The sequence below is a fragment of the Chelon labrosus genome (assembly GCF_963514085.1).
Source record: "Chelon labrosus genome assembly, chromosome: 22".
Lineage (NCBI taxonomy): Eukaryota > Metazoa > Chordata > Actinopteri > Mugiliformes > Mugilidae > Chelon > Chelon labrosus.
Window position 1 is genome coordinate 17,379,766 of NC_140355.1, and position 26,904 is coordinate 17,406,669.

At 43.3% G+C, this 26,904-nt stretch overlaps 1 protein-coding gene across 1 annotated transcript in view; it reads left to right on the plus strand.

Moving 5' to 3' along the window:
- Positions 1-26,904, plus strand: part of ntng2b (netrin g2b) — a gene marked incomplete at its 5' end in the record, with an annotated part of 65,048 nt that overhangs the window by 8,718 nt on the left and 29,426 nt on the right. Inside the window, one exon of the mRNA XM_084571661.1 lies at positions 3,659-4,302. Within this exon, the coding sequence (XP_084427787.1) occupies positions 3,659-4,302 (644 nt within the window). The remainder of the gene's footprint in view (positions 1-3,658; positions 4,303-26,904) is intronic.

Here is a 26,904-nt window from a genome sequence, read left to right on the forward strand (position 1 = left end):
AAGCAGGTGTGGAGTTAATCCTTAACTCTTCTGCCATTGGTTGTTCCTGCTCTCATTGTAAATATAAATAATCATGTGATCTACATTTCCTTGTATATAAAAGAAGTTGCTTCATAAAATCTTCACTTTCAGTCAAGAACCTTTCAAGTTGCTTCTCTAATGTAATTCTCGCAAGTTTGATAGTTTACAAATATTCACAGTCAAAATATATTTTTTAGTATTGTACGACTAACAATCTTTTATTATGTGTTATTTATGGGATTTTCACATTCAGGTCCAGTGTTAAAATTTTAGTGCCTTGCTCAAGGTCTCTGCAGGACAAATATTTAATACGACTTCGATTTGAAACTTTACTTTGCCTGCACTTCCTCTTACTGCAGTTCATCCCTTTTTTCCTTTGTCCTGAAGCATTTAAATATATTTTTGCTGCAGTATGTCGTAATAATCACCATTATCTTTACAAATATATATCAAGATGGGCTGGTGATGTTCTTAAACACTCCACAGATGGAAGCGGTACCAATGCTAAAAGTGAAAATGAAAAGATGAACAAAACAAAGAAGAAAGGGGAGGAAGATGAAGAGGAGGAGAGAAGGTGGAGGTGGAAGAAGAAAAAAAAAAAAACAAAGAAAGAAAAAAAGGGATATTTATACTCTCTACTCCATCAAGAGCTCGTTACGCATAATGCAGTAAAATCCAGAAAGCCTATTGGATTCCCAATAAATAAAAGAAGAAGGATAACACAAGCTATAAAATCTAATCAGGTACTACAAGTGTGGAAAACAGAAGAAGGGGCTGAAAACACAGCCGAGAGGAAACTTCACAGGCAGCAGCAGCTCATGCTTAACTTAAATAAATGACCTGTATTGAGAGTTTATTGGAAAATATAACCAATCAGTCAATTAATAATTAGTTTACATGAAGGAAACTATATATTCGGGAGGTTTCCTATAAATATGCACGGTAAAGTGCAATGAAAGAAGCTTGTATCAGTGTGTGATAAAGTGAGTATATGGACAAATAATGCAAAAATGGACCCCTTGGATTCAGTGAATGACTGCGTCTAAATACTGGATAAAATAATAACCCTTATCAGTCTAATTAGTGCATCCTGGGGGCACGACGAGCCTTTCCGAATGTGATACAATCCAAAGAGCACTGGAGCTGAATTTTGCAAATTAAGCACCGAGAGAGACACGGAGCATCTCTGGGATTTCATTGTGTAAATATTTTCCCTTCCGTGGTGATGGGGATGTCAGACATCTGGCTTACAGCAGTCGGCTCCATCCGTTCTACTGTAAAAGTCTGCTAACGTCTCAATATGAGGAGCCGGCGACTGTGGAATTAGGTATTCCTGGAAATGTGAAATCTTATTTTTTTTTTTTTTACTATTATGAAAGTTGGTACCAATTACCAAGAAATTGCATTTACATAAAACTAATTTGCAAAATAAATCACATAATATTTTCTACTAACTCAATAGTGAAATGTGAATTACAGTATACGGTCATAAAAACGTCAACATAGTTTATTTGTTTTCTACCAGATTATCAAATCTTGCAGAACAATAGACACAATATAATTATAATATTATAAATGTTTTATTCTTATCTCTTCTAGTATTATTATTTTTATGTTCAGACACTAACAGTGTTAGTGGAAAAGATTGTGTTTGAGTTGATACAGGAAACTCAAAAACTACAAATCTGTTTGTTTTTTTTTAACATTTAACTGATGACATAATCTCTTCCTAACTTTAACCTAAAGTCATTTTGATGCCTAAAACTAAACATCGATGGAATTCTGGGTGTAAAACCCGGAGGCCCTGTGCTTTGCAAGCCTACCATCCACCCCAGCCACCTCCCAGTTCAAAGCAGCATGTCATTCACTCAACAAAGAGCTGACTCTAGGCTTGCATGGTATATATTTGTTCATATCTTCATCGCATCCTGATATTTCAATGGGGAATCTGGTATATGACAATATCTCTCCTTTTAAAACAGCACAAGGTGTTGACCTGGCCTCCAAATTCACTAGATCCCAAACTGATCAAGTATCTGTGGGATGATCCACAGAGGCCCCTCCCTTCCATCCATAGGACCCAAAGGCCTCCACTAACAATATTCTGTTGCCAGACACCACAGGACACCCTCAGAAGGCCCATGTCCATTCTCTGATGAGTCACAAGTGTTTTGGAGGCACAAGGGAGTCCTACACAATATTAGGAAGGTGGTCATAATGTTGATTGATGTATACTGTATGCCTCCACGTCTGTGTGCTGAGCAGGGATAATGTGCAGGTGGAGGTGGAAGACCAGCAGCTGAATAAAATAACTCAATCAATTGCTTTTGTAGTTGGAGGTCATCACAAGTAAAAGATAGATGTTTAAATGTAGAAATATGTTAATAATTAATGATCAAGGCATATTTAATTGATTAGCTAGGAGACCTACAGAGCAGAATAATAATTTATTTTCTACTTCCAAATAATTCTTTTACTGGCCAAGTTCCCTCTTGTTAAGTAGTCCTGTAACATTGTCCCCACCGCTCACAGCCGCCATCTTTATCAGCTCAGCTGCCTGTTCAACCTGTAAAAACTGACCTCTGGTGGCACATGTCGTGCACCTAGTCCTAAATAAAGAATTTCCATATCAGTTTATCAATATTTTAGAGAGTATTAGATATCATACCTTCTAAATTTATAAATATCTTTGTATTCTGCCGAAGCATTGTTGATTCTGAACTCTATCCAGCTAGCAATTAAGCTTGTCACCACAAAGTAACTGGGAAAGCCATGCAATCAAGACAGTTGGCATTTTTTTTGCAAATCTGAATAAGTGCATGGTGAATTAGTTTTTCTGGTAGAAAAAGAAGAAGATGAGAGGCATGAAATCCCTTTATAGAGTGAAATACATTTCTTAATTCAGGTGAAAAGAGGTTTGTAGCTCTCTGTTAGCCGTGTGAATAATCCTGTTGACTTTTAGTTGTGTAGAGGGGCAGCGGCTTTAAAGTCTTGGCATCGCTAGAAGAGGAGGATCAATTCTCTGGAGTTAAAAGTGCAGCAGCACTCTGCTGTCTATGCAAAGACAGTGACGATGCACGATCCTCTTGACCTTCACACTTCCTGTTGTGTTGTTTGGCAAGTTTACTTTTAAGCTCTCTGTCACTTTGTGCCTTGCCAAGGCACTGCTCATTTAGATACACACTAGATCTTTTTTTGGAACAACAGGGATGTTTTTGTTGTTCGGTTTTTTAGATATTGAAGGAATAAGTTCATATCTTTTGTATCAGTGCTTGTGCGGGCAAAAAAAAAAGACGGCAATGACAGGCGCCACAGATCCACCATATCATTAAATCAACTGTTAAACTCAGTTATAACAACAAAGCAAAAGATTTTGCTGCAAGACATTTTCTTGTCTGGTCAATTTAAACTGAAATATATCCGTCTGTGCAAGTACAGAATGACCAAAATGATCAAAGCGGGCAGCTGTTCCAGGACATGTTCATTGTGTATCAATTACTTTGTAGTAATTTGATATACTGCAGTTTTTAGGAAGATACATCATACTGACAATTATTATTCTCTATTGTTGCTATAATTACAGCCATTCTCAACTCTCGACTGATTTCTTCCTGCTCTCTCCTCATCTCCCTTTTAGGAAAACCCATACTTGTGTAGTGACGAGTGTGATGCCTCCAACCCAGATCTGGCCCACCCTCCTCAGCTGATGCAGGACAATGAACGCAACGGCCTAATCACCTACTGGCAGACGGTCACCTGGAGACGCCATCCAGATCCCCTTCTGGCCAACATCAGTTTGTCCTGGAACAAAAGTCTGGAACTCACAGACGACATCCAGATCACCTTTGAATATGGCCGGCCTACTATCATGGTACTAGATAAGTCCATGGACTACGGGCGCTCCTGGCAGCCCTACCAGTTCTACGCCGACGATTGCCTGGATGCCTTCAACATGCAACCCAAACGAGTGAACGACCTGTCGCCCGCCAACATCACAAGGGTCATCTGCACCGAGCAGTACTCGCGCTGGGTCGGCTCCAAAAACGACAAGAACGTGACGTTCGAGGTGCGGGACCGCTTTGCTGTGTTTGCCGGAAATCGGCTACAGAACATGGACGGCCTGTACACCCGCATGGAAAGTATGAAGGGATTGAGGGACTTCTTCACTTTCACCAACCTTAGGTTGAGGCTGCTCAGGCCAGCCCTCGGAGGCACGTACGTCCAGAGAGACAACCTACTCAAGTACTTCTATGCCATCTCAAACATCGACGTACCTGCCAGGTGAGAGTCAATCCTGTACTTTACTAGGGGCGAACATTTTGGGAAGAATTTGTGTGCAGGAACTTCATTTGCAAGAAAACTGCATAATAATCAATTAAATTTCAAATTAACTAAAAATATTTGCTGTGCTCTGACAAGGGAAAAAATACAATATTATGAATTTGCGCTATTATTTATTTAAATGTATCTTACCAAACATTACTCTTAAAATTAATTGTACAAATTGTGAACCTTTTTCAATATTTTTTATTCACGCAGCTTAAAGGATTTCTCTTTTGGAGAAATACAAGTAAATATTAAGGGCAGGAGCAAATTATTTCTCAGACGAACATCTCGGGAAGCTAAATAAAATTAAAAATACTAAAAAAATGAATCATGTGCATGGCTCGATACAGCAAAAATAAGCTAAAATGAACATGTATTGTAATTTAGTTAAACTTTACACATTTGACAAACCTACAGAACTTTCACACTACCCTTATAAATAAATGATAGTATCCTAATTCAGAAAGAGGAGGTTAATTAATTCATTCATTCATTCATTTTCTGTAACCGCTTGTCTCTCTGGAGGGTCACGGAGGGGCTGGAGCCTATCCCAGCTGTCATTGGGCGAGAGGCGGGGTACACCTAGCCTGGCGTAGCCATACTCAATTCTAGTCAGAATGTGAGTCTGGTACCGCTCCATAGGGCTGTGATTATGGGGCGTGTTTCAACCGAACCAGGAAAGAAAATGCCTCTCCACTCAACTGGATAGACCTATAACCAATCAGAGCAACGGAGTGTGTGACGCATGTTGTGTCCCATCTTCTTAGCGACCATCGGAGCCAGCTTGTTTGACTGTCCGTTAAATAAAGTTTGGAAAAAAAAAAAAAACATCGGAGCCAGCCGATAAATTAAACTTTTGCCGAATCCCGTAGGAAGGACGGCAAAAACATCTTTCCGATTAACAAATGCCTTGATCGCATTTATCTGTTCCTCTTTTAAAATTAATGCGCTGTCGATATCTTCTAGAACAGACTCGATGGCAGAATCTACACATCTCAGTTCTCCAGCGGCAGCCATCTTTGTTGTAAACAAATTCAACCCAAGCGCTCTTTGGTGACGTGGTTACGTTACTGTTGATCATCTGTCCATCATCGTATAAAGCCCGCCCTGAGAATCTGATTGGTCCGAACAGTTTCTGTTCGAGCATAATTGCACCTTAACGGAACGACACCAGACCGAACTTCCAGACCAAAATATGTTGTGGGCGGGACTAAGTTCGGCTGGCACCCAGGCTAGGGTACACCCTGGACAGGTCGACTACCTATCGTAGGGCTAACACATGCGGCGTCTTGCAGAGTGCAGAATTAACGTAAACTGGATAAAAGGGATGTAATGTATTGACTTAGAACATGGTCATCGCGGACTATACGCGAGACAGTGCTAATTTTGTGCTAACAAGTGCTACGTGTATTTATTAGTTTATTATTTTTGCAAACAATGCGTTCAGTAAGTGTTTCTGTGCAATCAGTCTTTTGGGAACAGAAGCCTGAACCACACATCATATTTTGCGCATGTCCTTCAGTATTATTTTTTCATCTTTTCCTTCACTCAGACATGACAGATAAGGAAAACCGCCCGGTGATGAACATACGCTCTGATCTGACATTCATACGCATACATTCGCACAAAGCCACTCTGATCTGGGGGTATTTAAAATGACCCCCCCCTCTTTCTCTCTCTGCATGAATCCTGGACTGCCTGTCGCTGGCCTGTGAGGACAATGATTAATGGCAGAAACACAAGGCCTCGGTGGTCTAACGTAAACCACCGCGCGCATCCTGCCAGAGGAGCCGGGAACCCTTACATGGCAACTTTGTGACAGTGAACGATGCTCGAGCCGTCATGCACCTGCTTAGCATCAACGAGCCATCTTTCCTACCTTTCAGAATTATTATTCCAATCAATACGGCCGGCTGACATTTGAATGGTATTTAACATCCTTGTTGGGATGGCATAGAAAGGGAGAGGAAGGAGGTGTGAATTTATGTGTGTGTGTGTGTGAGTGAGAGGAGAGGGGGGGGAAAGTGAAAATGAGCGGCGGCTTGAGCGGGGCGTTGACCGATGTGGGCGTCTGTGTGCGCATGTGGAGTCAAGGTATGGGGGATGTTTGATGAAGTCCTGAGTGGATGCTGACACAGCACACACACACACACACAAACGCACACATACACAAACAGCCCTCTGGCAGTGTGGAAAGGGCCTGCAGGTATTGATCACAGCCACTTTTCAGGCTCAGCACAGAATCAGAGAGAGGGAGCGATCAGCCCAATACCCTGGGGGTGAAACAGTCCATCACCACGCAAGAGGCCTCCGCCGAACCCAGAGGATTTAATAATCGGCCGTTGTTGTTGTTGCTGAAATATTCTCGCCCGTTTCTTAATTTAGTTGTCGGCAAAGTACACAACATCTGAGCGCTTCTGCTGCGAGTTAAAAATCCCTGCTGTGCCACTTTGCCGCAAACAAGCTACAACAAAGTGGCAATTTTTTATTTTTTTTGCTTCTTCACATGAATACATCCATGACTCCATTACCACCGCGACAAATTTCTGTGCTCATCCAGAGAGCCGATGGCAGCGGGTGATAGTGTCAGTATGTGTTGGATCTGGTAACGGAGGACCCAAATTTAGCTCTGTGGAGATGACTGAGGCCAGTCCGTCTTCCGCCCCGGCCACCCACACCTCCCGTAACATAATCACTAATCAATAAGTTATTCTGAGCAGCCAGGAGGAGTATTAGGTGATAGTGATGGGGGGGTCCTCAACAGTACAGTACAATCAAGAGTGTCTGATGCTTACGGCTGGGAAATTGATTTTGGGGAGCGAGACGATTAGTCAATGTTCCCTGCACAAAAGGCTAAGCTATTTCATCTCATCTCATCTGGCCTTAGTAACATATTGGGATTTCCAATGCTTAAAATTTGAATAATGAATATTCCACTCCGCTGGTGCTCCGGCGGGGACAGCGCACTGAAATGGGTTTTATATGATCAAGACTGAGCAGCAGTGTACCGCAGGTCGCCACAGTAATGAGATACGCTGGTGTTATCGATGGAGAGAGGGTTGTAGTCACTTCCTGACCGTATTGTATATCCCCAAGCCTCTAGCTGTGGCTCTGTGACTGAGCCCAGTCAAAAGTAATTATTATTAGTTAACTGTTCTTAATGACCTGAACTGAGCCTGGACAGAGACGGCAAAACAAGCCCTTTTAAACATCAACCAGCACAGGACGCTACCTCCGTGGGACGCGTCTCTTTTATCTGACACTGCACTGTCGGGAGTGACTGAGGCTCTAAAAAGCTGGCGCAGGTATGCGGGAAGTCAGGTACTCAGGGCTAAATAGTGCTGCTTTATCAATAACTACGTAACCCGATCGGACATTAAGTGCAAACGCCGGCAAGCCGGGTTTGATGGGAGGGAGGCTGTAAATTTAGATTTGTGGACGCGATGAAAACACTCCAGCAAGACTGGATCTTGAGCGCGTCGTGAGAGGGCGTTAGAGGTGGAGCGAGTATTTTTGAAGTGTGGAGTGGAGAAGGTCAAACAGGCAAAGTCAAATCAAACACAGTCAATAGAGTAGTATTATGTAATTCGGCATCGCACACGCTTTGAGTTGCAAAGTTCTCACAAGGTCAGCTGTAATGAGCTGAAGAACTCGCTACGATATAAACCCTAAGCCAAGGTGTTAAGGGTTTTAAAAGCCCTGGGCTCTGTGTTCATTTTACAGGCTATATTCAACCCTTAGATGCGGCCATTTCCATATCTCTGATGGGCTATGTGAAAGCCATCTCCGACCATCAAAGATAGAGCAGCAAAAGCCTCAGCTCCATCATCATTTACATCAGTGAAATCCTATTCACCGGGAAGCTTCACTCATAAGCGGTGCTCTCAAACTCTCCCTCATTCATTGGACGTCCATCTCTCCATCCCCGATTCCCTCTGTCCTATCTGTCAGCCGCCCCGTCGGGACTGTGGCCCTATAGCAGGTCGGTCGCGGCCACCAGCCTCTAGTAGCCATTATGGATTAGACGTGGGGGTCATGGATTGGGCCTTTTTAATGAAATAAGCAGCAGGTCGTACGCCGGGTCTTTATAATGGAATAACGGAAAGTCTCTAAGCTCAGGAAGAGCTAACTAAGTGGATTAGGACCAAGACGGAGGGAAGGAGATGGAGCAGGAGGAGGAGATAGACGTCAGAGTCTGCATCGTTTTTCTCCTCGCTCATAATCGCTGCAGCATCGGGTTCTCATCTGGGCGACTCTTCAATTTGATTTGATTGGTTGATGGGGGGGGGGAGATGACATTTAAGAGAAGCCAAATAGTCTGAGTGTTTCTTACTGCTCCATGTCAGTCAGCTGAGTAAGGGGTAGAGAAAAAACTTCAGCACACACATATATGATATTACATTACTGATAATCTTTCCATTGCGGAGGGTAGGGTAACAGTCCCACCGAGCAGCTAATGAAACAAAAATCAGATGTTGATGCATTTGGGGTATCTTTAAACATTATTAAAATCAGTATAATAGTTTTTGATGCAGTCAGTATTGCTTTTTTTTTTAAAATGTAATTCTTCTACAGACAACAGGACAAATGGCAAAGGAGGAAATGTACGTTGAGCAGCATTAGGTTAAAGGCTGAAGGGTCTTCATTCACACTCCTTGGGCCGGCACCATTAACACATGCGGCACTCAAATAGAAACGAACGCAAACGCACTTTGAAAGCAATCTTTAAATAAACGCTGACATGACTGCTGGTTATTCCATCACGCGATATATAATTCATTTATGTTTAACAGGTTTAAGTGGGCCTCCCGTCTCTAGAGGTAACAGCAAGGGGGCCACAGCACACTGCATTGACAAGTCGCCACTGGTCATTAGATTTATCATGTGGAAAGCATAACATGTCAAAAAAAAAATCCCTCAGAGGTAAAATATTTCAGCCTGGATCAAAGTGGTGGACGGGCGGATTACCAGCAGCTAGCCTGGCTTAAAGTCCAGAAGGAGTAATAATAATAATATCAACACTACTACTACTTCTATACTGCTACTTTCAGTATAAAACAATGTCGTAGTTTAGTTCTCAGGGATTTAACTTGTAATTACATTTTATACGCCCAGTCTTGTCTAAAAGCCCCGTCTCCTACTAACAAGTAATTACTTTCCAGTAGTGAAAATTAGTTAAGGGCTGACCTGGCAGGATGTAAGCCATCTGAATGCTAATGATATACAGGGTGTTTTTTAACGTGGTCATGTTGTTTCATGCCTGCTTGACTCATTTATCCATCGCGTGTCTGTGGCCCCTTCCCCCCCTCCCCCCTGCTGACAGAGCTAATGTGCCGTGAGGTTTTCGGCTCTCCGTCTCCTCGCAGCCTCGAAACAGACAGACTGGCACGCAAAACTTTTCCCGGCGTTCATTAACATGTTGCAGAGAGCGGAGACGATGGTCGAAGCGTTCTTTCATGTTGCTCCATTTCGTCTTTGTTTGCGGTTCCGTCGTCCGGGCAGCTGGCGCGGCAGAAGGCCTTTGTAATTTTTTTTGTAATCAAATGACAATATTTCTGCTTCGTGAAATGCAACCGTGGACGTGAATATTATCCGAAAACGTGGTTATGCATTAAAACAAAATCCTTTAAAAGACACATTTGAGAGATTTTGCAAAAGACCAAAGGAAATTTAAGCAAGAGATTATCTGGACGTGGGCCTTGGCGTTAACACCTGGTGTCATCTCAGATCTGCCTCGACTGTGATCAGATGCCAGTGTCCCAATTCTTTAGGTGTGAATGAAAGCAGTGATTGGACAAGTTCATTCTTAAAACACTTCAGGTTCGCTGGCCAGTTTAAAATAGCTGGAGGAGACTCAATGAAATGACCGTTCAGCTTGCCGGGTGGTTACATGAGCCTTGCTTTATGTGATTAAATTACATAAAGCACTCGAGGACCACATGTTCAATATCAGTATGAATCGTGGCGTTCTGAGAATATGAAAAGACAAGGTCAGATCAGATCAGATGTCAAGAAATATATCTCAAAATACTCTGAGCACAATGCAATCTCTCTGCATTTGCACGTTGCTCTGATGTGTGTTTGCTCCAACACTCTGCTAAGAGGACGTCCATAGACAACTGCTATGGTAACGCCAGTAAAACTTTTCCTTGGTCCACATGGAGGAATCCCTCACGTAACTGAATTGCAAAATTATTCAAAGAAACCAATTTTGGCGTTGCCAGACTCAATTCATATCAGGATAAGAGTCGAGTAACACATCATTTGAATTTCATTATGGGGTGTGTCTCAACTGACACAGAGAAAAAAAAGCAATTGAATATTCCTACAACCAATTAGACTCATTGTGTTGTAAACAGAGGTGGCAAAAGTATTCACATTCTGTACTTAAGTAAAAGTACGGATACTTGTGTAAAAAAATACTCTGGTAAAAGTAAAAGTACTGATTCAACTCCTTTACTCAAGTAAAAGTAAGAAAGTACAGGCTCTGAAATGTACTTAAGTAAAAAGTAAAAATGATTTTGCCATTAATGAAACAATTCATCCGTTGATAATTTTGCAAAATGAAAAAGTTCTAGCAGAATAATCTAGACTTAATTGGCCAGATTTCCTGCATGAGCATTTGGATCATTTTTAATAATAAACTGAGTTTTACTGGGTTGTTGTTTTTAAACCGCTAGCTAGTGTTAGCTATAAACTATCAAAACGGTGTGTTTCCATAGCATTGCTAACGTTGTAAACTAGCTTCCAAAAAATCCTCAAAAAGCAATGATAGCAACAGAAACCACACCATACATGAATTATTTTTTTTCACATTAGACCAGTAGTTCTCAAATAGTGGGGTCAGGTGGACTTTCAGTATTACTGTCTTTATTGATGCTTGAACGATAAGCACGCCTCCAGTCACTAGGTGGCAGCAGAGCTCAAACTAACCAACAGGCTGCCTGTTCAAAACAGTAGAAGAAGAACACAGGAAGCGTATCGTCGACTTTCCTTCTCTAGTCTGATGGTCTAGTCGTGTCCGGTCCCATCATGTCACGTCTTTTATGTCTTGTCATTCGTGGAGGTTAAAAAAGTAACGAGCCTGTTTTTCCAATGTAAGGAGTAGAAAGTACAGATACTTGTGTACAAATGTAGGGAGTAAAAGTAAAAAGTCGTCAGAAAAAGAAATACTCAAGTAAAGTACAGATACCTGAAAAATCTACTTAAGTACAGTAACGAAGTATTTGTACTTCGTTACTTGCCACCTCTGGCTGTAAACAAATTCAGCTCCACCGCTCTGTATGACTATGTCGCTGTTATTCTTCTGTCTCTCACTTTATAAAACCCAGCCAAACGATTTAATTGCCTAAGCAGATCTTTGCCAGACCATAATCAGTTCCAAACGGAGCAACTCCAGACCAATTTTTTGCAGCAGAACTTTTGTGGGTGGGCGAAGTCCGGCTGGCTTCCAGGCTAATTATGCAGCGTTATCACCTCTGGTACCTTTTTTAATGGTTCTTGTCCCTACTTATGTGCGGTTTATACAGTTGCGTCAATTCGACATTGTAGCTGTGGTTAACTGAGGTTAACTGAGGAGCTTCGGAGACACAAACATTTGTATTACTCGTCTTCTTGAAGGTTTCAGTTGCCAGTAGTGGCTATGTGCGTTAGTTATGCCGTCTATGTCCCGCAGTGTTTTAAATCAGTCTTTAGAAAAAGGACAGTATTCTTATCAGTTTCTATCGCTATTGAACGTGAATATGCCACTAATATTACCATTACATGCAGCATGATTTTTGTTTTGCGGAAGTTTTTCCACCTCAGCTTAGAATTATTTGACCAGGTGAGCCACAGCCTCCATCTTTCATTTGTTTGACATCCGTCTGTTGTCTTTCCAAGATGAATATTTCAAATTAAGCTCATGAAATACAAATTAGCATATCAAACATTTGAAAAAAAATAAAAATGGCATATACCAGAACAACAGTGGAATATTAGTGTGCAAGCAACTTGTACCCTCCTCCTCATTGGTACTTGAAATGAAACTCTCCTCGTTGTTTTAATGCAGGGGAGGTTTTGGACGGAAGCCCTGCTGAGAATTAAGTTATGGTTCCAGGTTTGGATGAGAACTGCACGATTGTTACATTTTCTTTTAAAGACTACCCAATCATTTTCACCAACCATTTATGAACTATATATAAATATATCACAGCTCAGATGCACTCATTTAAACTTGAAAATCTCAAACATTCATTTGCACTTTTGCAGACACACTGCATCCTGGGGGAAAGACTAATTAGAGCCTGATTAGCTCTCAGTGGTTAATCCGACTCTTACAAAGGTTCATTGGCGTAGTGGAAGTATGAATGAGGACGGCAGGGCGGATAGTGAAGAATCTCTGCGGCCTCGGGGCTTGTCCATCTTCTCCACTGGACTACAAAGTACAGATGCCTCCCCTCCGGCCTTTTTTGTGTCTTGATTATCTATGTAGGGTGAGTTTGACTTTGGAGACTGTCACACTATCTTTGAATTATACCAAAGTTTTCCCTTTGTGCCCTTTGCAGAGTGAAGGTGAGGGGATGGGAGGTATAAGCCTGGATCAGTGGGGAGAGGGAGAGAAAAAAAAAAAGGGAGGCAGATGATGGATTAACTTCTAGTTTCATGGGACTAGCTGGGGTGTGTGATTTTGTGATGAATGATGTAAGGAGTGATGTTCGGTAAATATTATTCGCACGGCCACCACAGAGCGGAGTATCACAGTCTCCCCACATATGCTGCGTATTTTCCTGTTCTGCATTACGTTTGATGGGAAAACTGCTTGGACACTGTCATGTTTTTCCCCTCATGAATGAAGTTTACCATCTATTCCTGATGTGCATTGAGGAGAACATGGAAAACTTCTCGCGTGGCCCCTCCCACCCCCGTTCAGACTCCTCCCTTCTGAGTTATCGCCCTCCGAGGCAGCTGAGGCTCGGAAACAGATCACTTTTTAAATCATTCATGAGCCCTCCCCAGAAAAGAAAGGCATGCAGAAAGCTGAGGGACCGCAATGAGGAATGTGTCATTGTTCCTCTCATATGCGAAGATTTATGACACAATGGTTGTAACCGATTTGATAATCACAGTTTATTTCCCCTCAGAAGGGAAGAAAGTCGTAGTCAGCGCTTTCACCTGTTTTCCTTTCATTCCTCGTCTTTTGTTTCACAGATGAACATTTTTTTTTTTCTCCATCCCCGCCCTCTTCGATAGATTTTGCTTTTCTTCTTCCACCTTCCCACCCCGCCCTCTTACTCAACCCATGAATATGCTTTTAAATTCACAAACACAATAAAGAATTCACCCCACAAGAGCCGGGCACCGCGCCTTTACCCAGCATCTGGTGAGAGGGGGGAATCTCTTGATACCGCAAGCGTGCTTTAAAGCTGAAAGGCATGCTGGGAATTGTAAGTGGGAGAACATGAGGCAGAGGGAGGGTGTCCTTGGAAGGATGGTTTTGTTCTCCGTCAGCCACATTAATTAGCATAGCATTATTACAGGCATGGCGCGTTCAAAAGCACGCCGGCGTCTTTACCGCGGGACTGTCATTATTAGCACGTAGATGGGTACCGATAAACAACTCGTCAACTGGAGTCCGGATGTCAGAAACGGAAGAGAAGCCCATGTGCTCGTCAATATGCACACACTGTGATCAGTCGCCGTTTGATGTCAGAGAACTTCCCTTTTACCGCGGTGATGTCCTGTCATGGGCCGTGGAGATTTTTGCAAGTTTTCAATCCAGCTAAACAAGACAGCAGGAATTATCATGATGTGGACACTGTTGAAGACTTTAGACTAAGATGCAAAAACCCGTGTTCGAACCGCAAACCAAAAATGGCTATTAAATGATTAATTAAGAAATGTAGCTCCACCAAAACTAGCAGCATTCATTCATTCGTTTTCTGTAACTGCTTGTCCTCTGGAGGGTCACGGATGGGCTGGAGCCTATCCCAGCTGTCATTGGGCGAGAGGCGGGGTACTCCCTGGACAGGCCTCCAGTCTATCGCAGGGCTAACACACAGAGAGACAGACAACCAATCACACTCACACCTACGGCCAGCATTTCTTTGGACAGTGGGAGGAAGTTGGAGTACCTGGAGAGAACCCATGCAGACACAGGGAGAACATGCAAACTCCACACAGAACGGCCCCAGTCGACCGATGGATTCAAACCCAGAACTTTAACCTCAACTTCCCTACCAGTCCCTTAGAAGTGAAGAAGCTACCCGGATGAGTGGCGAAACGTCTTCTCAAAAAAAATCTACAAGTCCAGTTGCCATTTTTTAATGTTTTCTGGATAAGGGGAAAATCAAGTTTCAAGTTCCCCTAACTCGTTTCTCCCCAGCTCCATTATTTTGATCCCTGTCCTTACATTTCGTCTATGCGGCCTTAAAAAATTGCACTTAATCTGCTGAAGAGTCAACTTGATCTGCTGATGTAGACCAGTCCGGTGGAAAGCTCTGTAACAAGATACCGTCTTGTCGACGGCTCTTTTCAAGGTCAAGAGCGAATCGCAGGCTCGTGCCGTGATAATGAATCGTACCAATAAGCGGTCTCTGTGTCATCTCTACTACTTGCTGACCGTGTCTCCAATTATTTATTACCATCACCTAATCAGCTGCTTAATTGCACGCGAGCATAAAGTAATCACCGCTGTGTCTTATAACCGATGGGTTAAAACACCAAAAGTCACATAATAACACAAACAAATCGAAGCAGCGGTACACCAGCAAGTCCCGTGTCCTGCGAGGTAAAATTACAGTTCTTGTCAATGGAGTCCGGTTGCTTCGAAGAGAGAAATATGACGGCTTAAGTTCCCCCTCGGAAAAAGGCTGTCAGGCAGAAAGATAAAGCAATGAAAATGATCTAAATATAGCATACACTTGAACTGATATTGATTTTTTAACATGTGGTGCAGCTGACCCCCGTGCACAGAAGTTCAGCCGAACTATCCCTTTAAGCTTTAGGATTATTAACAAGTGACTTAAAGGCAACGCTTGATTTATTAGATGATAGATGACAATGATCATCATCATTAGTTTCAGCCACAGTTGGGGTTTCAAGTAGCCTGACGAGCCAGACCCACATTAAATGTAGGGTCTGGGCACTCTCCATAGACAGGGCTCAACCGGAGGGGTGGGATAAACGGTTGTCTTTCAAACTCCCCTCTCCATGCAATAGGATAGCGCTACAACCAATCAGAGCAACGAAGAAGGTGACGTAGTCAGAGCGACGGAAAAGAGAGTTCCTTGCATGTGTTATGGAAAAAACTTATCCTAATAGATATTAAATAGTTCTTGTTGCATCCTGTTTTTTTTTTTTTTTTTTTATGAGTTCGCCTACAGGTTGAGTTTCTCCTGCATTAATCATTTTTAAGCTGTGGATCAAACTTTTGCCGTATCCGGTTGGCAAAACTCCAAATACATCCTTCTTTTTGTAAGAACGACCTCAGTGCAGTTTCTTGTTCTTTTCTCAGAGAAAAGCTTAACTTCAAGTCTTTCAGAGCGGCGGCCAAAGCCGATTCGAAAGAAAGTTGTTCGCTAGCAGCAGCCATCGCTCTGGTAGTTCTAGCAGGATGGGGAATTCACGCGTGATTCACGGAACTTATGGTCGCAGGTCAGTCGTCATCATGTTAAGCCCGCCCACCGACTCGTGATTGGCCCGGTCCATCTTGGATTTTTCGAAATCTCAAGTCAACGGAGAGTAACGAGACTGCCCCTGGAAGCAAATGTAATTTGCTGCCGCTAGGGGCGCGTCTAGATTCTAGGCTAGGTTTATTTAAGTCATACGATGTGCATACAGTTTTCCCACCATCCCAAACAGAAATGAATGGATCAGCATTGTGCAGTTTAACTGATCGGTGAGTTCACTGGCCGCAGTTTTTTAGAAGAGCTCTGCTTTTGGCGCTAAACAACATGTTTGAAAGCTTTATTTTCCTTATTATTAGAATATATTGAATCCTTCAGGAACTACTGCTTCAAATGGAATCAGCACAAAACCTTAGAGGTCATTTCATTAATTGCAAACTTGAACTGTGCATTAGCTACAGAAGAGTACTTATTATGTGTTTAGTTCAGACATGAATCTTATTCCTAAACCGTTTTACCATAGGTAATTCATCTATAGGGATTATTAAGAAAAATATCATAATTAGTGAGTAAACGAAACGGTTCCTGCTACAGCTCAGAGTGCTTCTGAACACTGTCCTTTCAGGTTTTTGTTGTTGTTGTTGTTGTTGCCCCCAAAGTTTTAGACCTTGCACTAATTGTTAACTGCCCCGGCGAGTTTTGAAGCTCTCTCCTCCTCCTCCTCCTTCCCCCTTCCCCGTCTCCTCGTCTCGCCTCCTCTCTCCTGGCCCGCGGCTCGGGTAACTCTCCTCTTGCTATGACTAATGATGTTCTTTCAGTCTCAAGGTTTTAGCAGGATAATTATATTAACCCTTGTCCTCTAGATGATCCCAGCTCGGCTCCTCTTCCGCAGGCATCCTCTCCCCTCTGTGGTCTCACTGGAATTAGACTTTAATTCACACACATAGGTATGCGAGAACACACACACACATTACAACTGCGGGCCGGCGTGCGCTTTGTTGTGCCTTTCGCCTGTGAATGTGCGTAAGTTTTGGTGACTTTTAGGCGACTTGCAGATACAGAAAGTGTGTAAAGTAATTGTGTTTGTATGATGCATGGCTGAACACGGGTGAAGGCCTCGGGGTGCAGGTTTGCAAATGTGTTTGCACAAAGCTAATTTATAAAAAAAAAATGTGGCTCCACACATTAGAGCGTGTTTCTAAAGTTCGAACTGCGGACATCTGCGGAGATCGAAAAATCTCTGGTATCCTGAGTGTATTCAATACGCTTTTATTGTTCTGCTAAACACAACAACAGACATAAAGATCCCACAAATATCCAGATCACCCTTGGGGGTTTGAGGACTCCGTAGGGGATCGCACAACAGGAAGAACCTCCCACCAAACCCCATGTCTTCCCAGAGTTTCTGTCGCTTCATCACTTTTTCATCTCTCCCACTGCCTCCCTTCTCCCATTATTTCCTCCTCCTCCTCGTTCATACCTTTAAATAAGAGGAGGATGTATAATAACCCCCACCCTCCAGCTCACACCCAATTTCCTCTCTCCCCAGGTGTTACTCTTTGCTGTAGTGTTCATTAAAATACATTCAGGAGCTTTAAGGACTCTGCAGGGAGGTTACACTAATATCCAGCACAGTTACGCAGTGATCTCAGGGCAACCAGAGCCGACAACGGGGCAGGGCTGGACTCTCTCTTTAGTGGAAGATGCAGTGGCACGTCCGCTTCGCTAAAACAATGTCAGCTCTTCTGGATCATTTCGCGCCGCACGGATATTACGACGCCGACGCGCGCGGTCTTAAACGGCCGCCCACGAGGTGCCAAATGCCAGTAAAATACATCTTGTGCGGACGAATTAATGAGGGTCACCCAACACAGTGGTCAGTGACTTTTCAAGGTGCATCTATTTGTGGGTGATAAAATTCAGCATATGTTATTCAGAGTGCAAAAAACTTTTCATTAGCATCATGTAGAGTTGAGCAGAGGAAAAAAACAAGGTGAAACTGCTGACGCGGGACTCTCGCACAGTGTCTAATTTCCGTCTGTATATACGAAACACAGACACGATTTCTGGAGCTGTAGATGAAATTGTGAGCACGCATAAAACCCCCGTTTGTCCGAGAAAGAATGACAGTTACAGATGTTGATTCTGACAGAATCAACTCTGCAGAGAGAACTCAATCCACATTTGAACTGTATCTCTGATTATCTTGAAGAGATGTGTAAATTAAGTTTTAATTTGCACAAAATGAGCTGAATTTGTGTTAAAAAATATATTTATATGCATTCGGTTTAAAAAGAAAAGTAAGGGAGGGGGGCGTGTTGCTGGCGACGTGATGAAACGCCATCCACAAAGTGTAGTTTAAGTAACAGATGCATTATCAGGATTATCAGATTCCCAAAACCATCCACCGCGGTTTATACAGCTGTAATATGAGAGAAGCTGCAGATGAAAGATGCACCGTGTTCATCTTTTTGCTGAACAGCTGTCCATTTGTCTTTTATCCTGCCACTGATGTAAGCCGGGAATAGAGCAGGCTACGTTCTCCGTTCGGAGCCAAAACTGGTCCAGACCAGTGCCTGCATATAAAGACAGTAGGTTTCCTGCAGATGGTTTTTGAAGCTCAGTGTGGCATCTCTGGCTGTCACCATCTTGGCAGTGCCTGACGCCTGGCTTATTCAAAAACTGGGCAAAAGACGAGGAAGGTGAGAGGAGCTGAGGAGGGCGGGTGAGGCAGACAGCTAGCGATCCGTGAGGGCACCCACAAGTCACTCAAAGCAGCGACAAAATAAATTATACATAAGCCTTGATATAATTTAAACATGCTAAAGAGTTGTCATGAAAGGAGTAAATTATCTATAGAGACCAGAAACATTTTTGTATCTCTCTGTAAACATGTTTATTTCTGCTGCCGTCTATGGGAATTGACTCTCTTTTGAGGCTAGCCTCAAGTGGCCGTTCAAGGAAGTGCAGCTTTTGCCTCTTGTGCTTTTGCTTCATTGCTTGCTCTGGTCTGAACATGGCTTTATGTGGTGTGTAGTCTGCTACAGTTTGACTTTAAGTCTTGCAACAGCAACATAAAACAATTACAAGGGGAAGGGGAACTGCATTTAAACATCCACTGCAGCGAAGTTGATTCACTCCAAGTCAGTGAAGTGACCCCTCCAAATAAAACTGAAAATGATTGAGTCATCCCTTAAAACGAGGCTGACATGCCCTGTTTAACTGAGCAAGACAGTTATTTACGAACCGCGCCCTATCCTCATACACATTAAGTACCGCAGGAAACAGCCAGGGTGGCAGCATCCTATAAAAGCTTCATATTAATTACCACCGCGGTTTGAAAAGCCAGCAAAAACAGTACATTTTACACAGCTGGCATGTAACCCACACCTGGACCGTTCCAATATTTAGCTCTCTCGCTCTCAGCAGTCTCGGCTTCACCGTGAGAACAGCCCTGTGAGGTCTGGACTGGAGAACGGGATGTGCCCGGGTTCCATTATTTAGCCATTTGGTCGTGTGCACACAGAACTTACTTCAGAGAGAGGGTGCCTCAAAGTGGGACTGTGTTTGCCGGCTGCTCTTTACACGACCCGGCCCGACCAATCAGAAGGCCGCTCTCGAATCCGAGCGCCAGCTTGGAGCGCACGCAATGGCCATTTACTGTATCCTGTGTAAATAATTTACTTGTGTGTCTCTCTCTGTCTCTCCGTTCATCCAGATCACAAACTAAAAGACACAATATTTAAATCAGAGCAAACTGTGCTGAAATAAGGAATTGTCCCATAAACACACCAGGGAGGTCATACATTTCTGTATACACTCCATGGCACACACACACACACACACAACAAATGCACACAAGGTTTGGATTGCAAAGACATTCAGGGTCATTCCTCTGCTTTGAATAATTTAGGATGCCCTAAACGTCTGCTGGACGTTTTTAATCCACTTTTTTTTTTTCCAGGGTCAGAAACATCCAGTGGCCCCTGGAAAATGAACATATTTAGCAAGCGGCTGTACTATTAGGTGTGTGTTTGTGTTGTGTTAAAAAAGAATGGAAGAGCCCAAAACACACATTTCCTGTCCCTCGTTCCCTTAGATGCTCCGGCACAAAGTGTTTTCTCCTTTAAATGGATTTTGGGACATGTCCAAAAAAAAAAAAAGACTGAAAACTGAGAAACTACAAAGAGACGGAGAGGAAAGACAGGAAAGGAGGATTGATTTAGGAAGTGTATCTAAAGCATTTGTGGCCTTTTGCTGCCTACATTAGATAATGACGGATAATTAGCTCAGGAGGAAGGATTTGTTTATAAAAAAAATTAAAAATAAAGTGTGAAAGAACTATTGTGGTTATGAAAAGAGGCACCCTGCAATTCCCACCTACTGCACGATTGCAGGGGAGGTCAGTTATAGATTACTTGTTCAGTCTGGAGAGAGAGTGACTGGGAGCACAGATGTGAGAGGATGGATCGTGGACTGGAAAAGGCAGGTGAGGCGCGGTGGAGAGAAGGGGAGGGCATGTTTGAAGAGGCTCATGCTGCTACGGAAGGCTGCACTCGAGGAAAATCGATCCCCTCCCTTCAGAGAAAGAAATTTATGAAGCTGGAACATAAACGCAGTCATGTCCAATTAGCTGCTCTGAATTTACGAGGCGAGGCCGGGGGAGGAAGTGGGAGGGGACGTGGTGATAAAGACTTCAGCCGAAGCCAATAAGGCGTGCTGCTGATCAATGATCTCAGCTCCGCGCAACTCCCACTCCGCGCCTGGTCGCTTCCCGCTGCGCCTCGGATACGCTGCGTTGGAGGCCTCGGCTTTTCTGCAGGCTGTCCTCCTCCAACCAGATTTTAATTTATGGACATACTTAAATATCACCTCCAGACATGTTTTAGGGAATAAAAAAGACTGATCTGCTGCTCTGAATAATAATTTGGGTCTGATAATTGGGTGTTTAAAAAAATATTAACTTGCATCTACTGCTTCCCCCTTGCTAAAAGTGCCAGGATCTATGAATTTGTACATATTTTTCACTTTGAAAAGACTGAAGATGTCTCCTACTCTATCATAGAAAGCTTCCAAACTATTCCTGCTTGAACATAAATGTCATGAACTCAGATTTAAGGGGAGCATAGAAAAAAAAAACTCCCTCTGAATATTGTTCAGGTAGATGAAGGTAAAAAAAAAAATGTAAAACCCATTCTCTAATGGAGGAGGAGTTTCGCAAAATCCTGTAATGAACTAACCGTAGGTCCATTTGCATTGGATTGGATTATATAGTAATTCTCTGGGAGGATAATATGTTTATGTATTATCCAGACAGATCAGGCTGTGCGTTCGAGGTGATGAGAAATGCAAATCCAAAAACTATTCACTGTCAACTTGTTTCATGCAAAAATATCCAACCTTTCAATATTAGACGGACACAGTACGGGATTATTACACAGGGAAGCGACTTGAGAAATATTACCCAGTGACTTAAAAGCTACAGCATAATAAGATCTTCATTTGTTTGAAAGGTGTTATATAAATAATTTGCTGAAATTGCTCAAATAGTTACAACAAATACACACATTAAAAGTAAGTACTAACAAGGGATGCATGAGAGGACAGTGAGTTTACAGGGAGTTACCGTAATTTCTGGACTATAAGGCGCACCCGACTATAAGCCGCACCAGCAAAATTTTGGGGAAAATACAGATTCCATATATAAGCCGCACCCGACTATAAACCGCTGGTGTTTTAATGTTTAATTACCGTAAGGGTTTCTTCTACCACGGAGGGGATTGTCAGGACAGAAATGACTGTTTGGAAACGCAAAGCGTCCCATTTATTTACATTTGAGAAACACAATAAATCTTTCAATCAATCAACCAACCAATCGATCAAACTTTCACATCTTTGACATTACAAACAGCATTCGTGCAGTGCACAAATAATACAACGGTGCACTTCCTGCAGTCATAGTACCGTAGTAGTGCAGTAACGCGGCAATAACGTTAAATGGCTAAATTTAATTTGTTTGTAATAGTGCTTGCCTGTAACACGGCAGCAAAAGTGCAGTAACCCGGCTGCTCAACAAAATAACCAGCATCTTTTTCGAAAACAGCCAACACAGCAGTAAAGGTGCAGTAACACGGCCGTTTACTGTATCAAAATAACCAGCCTACTATACCAGAAAAGTCAGCCAGATCGATCGCCTTTAACTTAAAAGCAGCTCTCGTACTGCATTTGGGCTCACTTGGTTTGTTTTGCTCTCGTTACCTGGCGTGAACTGTCTGTCTCGCTCTTGCGCTTCCATGATAGTGCGCCCCTGGTGACCGTTAGCTGTAAGGATCCATATATCCGTTGTATAAGCCGCAGGGTCCAAAGCAAGTGACAAAAGTAGCGGCTTATAGTACGGAAATTACGGTAAATGGGGGTCCAAACAGCAAAGGTGCAGTCACCTTTAGTCAACACTCAAGATTTCGGTACAGCCCTGCCAGAGTGATCTCAGGCTAGGGTTTGGCAAATCGGCATTATAAGCAGGAGCCTGACCATGTAAAGCTTTAAAAACAAACAGTAAAATTGGAAATTCAATTCTAAGGGACAATCTGCGCAATCCGATCGCAAATGAGACCAGGCATTAATATGCGTGTCAAAATGCCACCTGGAGACATATTTGGAGACGCGTGTTAGTGCCAGGTCTGAACACACGTAACTTAAGCTGGTCACTTGCAGTCGGATTGCCCAAGAGCAGCAAGGACTGGTCTAATTGGATCGCTTCTCTTAGTACGTGTTAACATTTGCTAAAATTATGGTTGCTACATAACCTTAGCAAAAGTAAATGTAGTCTCTGTAGTCAAAGCCTCCTGTAGCCTACCATCCACCTCAGCTGCCCCCATACAAGAGAATTCACTTGAAAAAAGTGTTTTTCTGTAAACACAATCAAGGCAGCCATTAAGCTGCTCAATACAAGCCAATTTTACAGAGCAGTTAGCGCAACAAAAAATGTATTACAAGCTGAAAGTAGTTGCAATTAGACCGACAAAAGCCCTGACACTTATTCCCCTTAATGTGATTTTTACACTGCAAGTGATGAAGATTATAAAAGTGTGGCCAGGTACATTGCTCAAAGTTACCATTGAATTAACTGTTGCTTAGATGCTCGTCATCTGTTCAAAAAAAATGAACTGGTTAAGCAAGCACACGTGATTCGCTGGTGATTCACCGTGTCATCTGAGCGCTGCAGAAACTCGAGGCCAGCTTTGTAGTGCACCATGCAGCGACAAGGGTCGGGCATCTATTTGTTGATTCATACCGCTGGCTTCGGCTGAGAATGACTTGGAGCTAGTTGCTCTTTCAGCGGTGGCCTGAACACGCCATTAGGCTCCCACTCTACTGTTACCGCAGCAGGCTGTGAGTTTTTGCGGTTCCAAGGGAGGGAGCTGCTGCGAGTGGCGTGTGGGTCTTCGCAGTGATGGTTGATCGAACACAGAATAAAATAGGAGGGGAACCTCCTGCTGGGTCAGAGCCACATCAGCGCAGTCTGTCATAACAGGTTAGAGCACGTCAACTCAGACCCTCCCCCTGCTCCTGCTCCTCCTCCTCCGAGTCTCACCACTGTAGTCAGAGAGGCAGGCAGGCTGTCAGGGTTTTGACACAACCGCCCTGCTGTACTGACTGCTCGGATCCCCCACATCGCCTACATCCCCTCTATTTTCTCTCTACCCATTCCTCTCAAACACATGTCCACAACCCAATTTGCCCAGTGCATTCCTCAGTGAACACTGGCACAACGGTCAGCGGCAAAGGAGCTAAATAAAAGGCCACGGCTGTGTGGACTGACAGAGGGGGAAATAAAGAAAGAGACAAGCCAGACAGGAAGAGCAAAAGGTTGGAGGACGGCTAAAATAGACAGAACTCGGGAACAACAACAACAAACTGTGGGAGGAGAGTGCAAAAAGAGAGGGAGTGATAGCCGCATCCCCGGAGAGGAATAAAGGAATGCGCGTCAACTACAGTAAAGAGACAGATAAAGCCCCATTAACTGCTGCTTCCAGCTGCTTTCTCACACTCTGCCACCACACGACTCCCCCTTGATGTTTGTTTATCTTTTTTCTTATTTATTCCCCCTAATTGCTGCGTCTCTGCTGTCTAAAACAGGCGGCCCCTCGAATCATTAAATACACGGGGCCAACACTGACTCCAGTAAGACAGACGGCGAGGGGAATGGACAGAGAAAACGCACAACGAGACAAAACTGGACCCAGATTCAGATTCAGAATAATGTTAACGTATAGAGCGTAACAGATGATGCAGATATGTATTGGTGCCAACTAGGGCTGGGGGTAAACGATTATTTATTAAACGATTAATCAGGCGATTATTTTATCGATTAGTCGATTAATCTAACGATTATTTTTCTGTTGCTTGATTAATGAAAACCATAATGTATCTCAAATAAATACCAAAAAAATACCAAAAAGATAATATTTTCGATGTATCAGAACTGACCCGCAGGTATTTTGCGTGCGTCAAGCAGGAACGTCAATCAGCTCCTCCTCCCAACTTGTCAGTCTCAAGGTTGCCTTGGCAACCGCTCAGCGTATCGGTACGGCAGCGCGGCGCTCTGAAGTTCATACGGTGGACCAATAATACTAAAATATGTTAACGGAGATTCTGACACAAAGACGTAGTAACGATGTACCGGTGACCAACGTCACTGTCTTTGTAACCAGTTAGCAGGCCAGTTAGCAGACAACGGGCTAAATCTGTTAGCTTACTGTTCCACGGTAGCACACACGGCTAACAGAAAACTACTATAAATGACAACATCACTGCAGCAGCTAAACACCAGTCTGTTAACATACACGCTAACATATAGACACACTGAAAGTGTCCGATAGCCAAATAACCGCAGCATGTTTAACACGGCATTAGCATGCTAACTGAGGACACCACGCAAAAAAAAAAAAAAAAAAAAAAAAAAAAAAAAACACAGTTCTGTCTGGATGATCTGTCGAAAACAAATGACAAGCTTTACGCGGGCCGGTCAGAGTCAGCCCGCGGGCCGTATACGGGCTGTATACGAGCCTCACCGGGCTGAATTTGAAGTATTCCCATACTCTAGATGATTTAGGGCGAGCTGTTTTAGTCCTTTTTCGTTTATTGGGACTTTTTGCAGGGCTTATTTGGGAGTTGTGTGAGCAGGTTGCTGTTTCGTCCTCCATTCTGAAATGTTTTGGTATCCCACGTGTGTGTGGCGAAGCGTCGACGCAGAAATATGACGTCGAGGAAATTTTGAAGTCGATTCGTCGACGTCATCGACGCGTCGCTACAGGCCTAGTGCCAACATATTTAGATCCATTTACAGCATTTACAAAGCCTTTTTTTTTTTTGTTTACATCCATGTTTACTAGCAGCAGTTGTCTTCTTTGGTGCTGAGCATACAGGCACTTTATCGCCACCTGTAGGACAGTCTAAAATGATTTCGCCAAAACAAATGTGCATGCAAAAAAACAAACAAGCCCTAGCAAAATTCCTGCTTCGTAATGCTACTAGCATCCCAGAAACTGAAGCCGCCTTTCAGGCAACACAGCCAACAGACCTATGAGCACAAACAGTGACCTATAATTATGCCAGCTAATTAAAACACCACCTTGTGTGTGGTTTCTAATGTAGCCTGGAATGCATTTGCATCCCTTATTCCCTCCTGTTCCCAGACACACTCTTGCATTGCTTTCTCTTGCCCTTCTCTGTCTTCTCCTCCGCTCACCTTCTCTCATTTCATCTCCCCTCTCTCTCGCGCGCGCGGTAAAATAGACAGGGCTGTGATGGATCCAGCTGTCCCATCTTAACTTCCTTCAGCTCAGAGCTGCTACTCCCACTTTGATGACTTTGCAGCACAGGCAGACATCTTGCACATTAACATATGATTGTGCCCATGTATTATTTGTGCGTGGTGGGACCGAAGAGAGGGATCGGGAAGAATCCCAGTGCAAGCTGTCATCCGAGAGAGAGAGAGAGAGAGAGAGAGAGAGAGCGAGCAGCAGAGACACGGCACTTGAAAAGTCAGAGTGACACGTCATTCATGCGGAAGAAGTGCAAGCGTAGAAGTACTCCTGGAAGTAGGATGTGGAGGAAGTCATAAAAGCAGGTCAAGGAGATGTCCATAAAGTTTAGACCTGCAAGACTGTGTGACTCAAACTTTTCATTATGATTAAATTAAGAAAGGTTTTTGTTAAATTTAGTGTAGTCAGGATACCTGGCATTCGTGTGGATGTTACTTAGACATGTACCACCCACATCTGTGGGATGATCCACAGAGGCCCATCCCTTCAACCCACAGGACCCAAAGGCCCTCCCCACTAACAACACCACAGGACACTCTCAGAAGGCCCATGTCCATTCTCTGATGAGTCACAATTGTTTTGGAGGCACAAGGGAGACCTACACACTATTAGGAGGTCATAATATTATGCCTGATCAGTGCATGTCTAAATTACTGACAAAAGAGAGGTATTTTCTCTTATGAAGAAGTCATTATAACCTGCAAGACATAAACTGCACAGCAGTACACCTACAAAATCGCTGTTCTTCAGTATTGATTTTTAACTCCAAACCCTAGATCCTGCACCAAACAGCGCTTCCACTTTTAAGATGAGACAGATGAGATTTATCACAGGAGATGAGGAGTAGTGATATGTTCGCCGCTGTCAGTCACTCAGCGCAGGTATTAGTCACCGTGCCTCCGCTTCTCTGCTTGATCTGTTGTCTGTCATCTGCGCTCGCAGACAAATGCACCACAATCACATGAAACAGATTCACACACACACACGCACACACATACCTGTCTCGTTTGACACGCATTCACTCTTGCTCTCATGCAGGCACTAGTTTCTCTGTGAAAAAGAGATGTTCAATTTCCGTCTTGGCTAAGTGGACAGCTCGTGTCCTTCAGAAAGCGTGCAGGAAA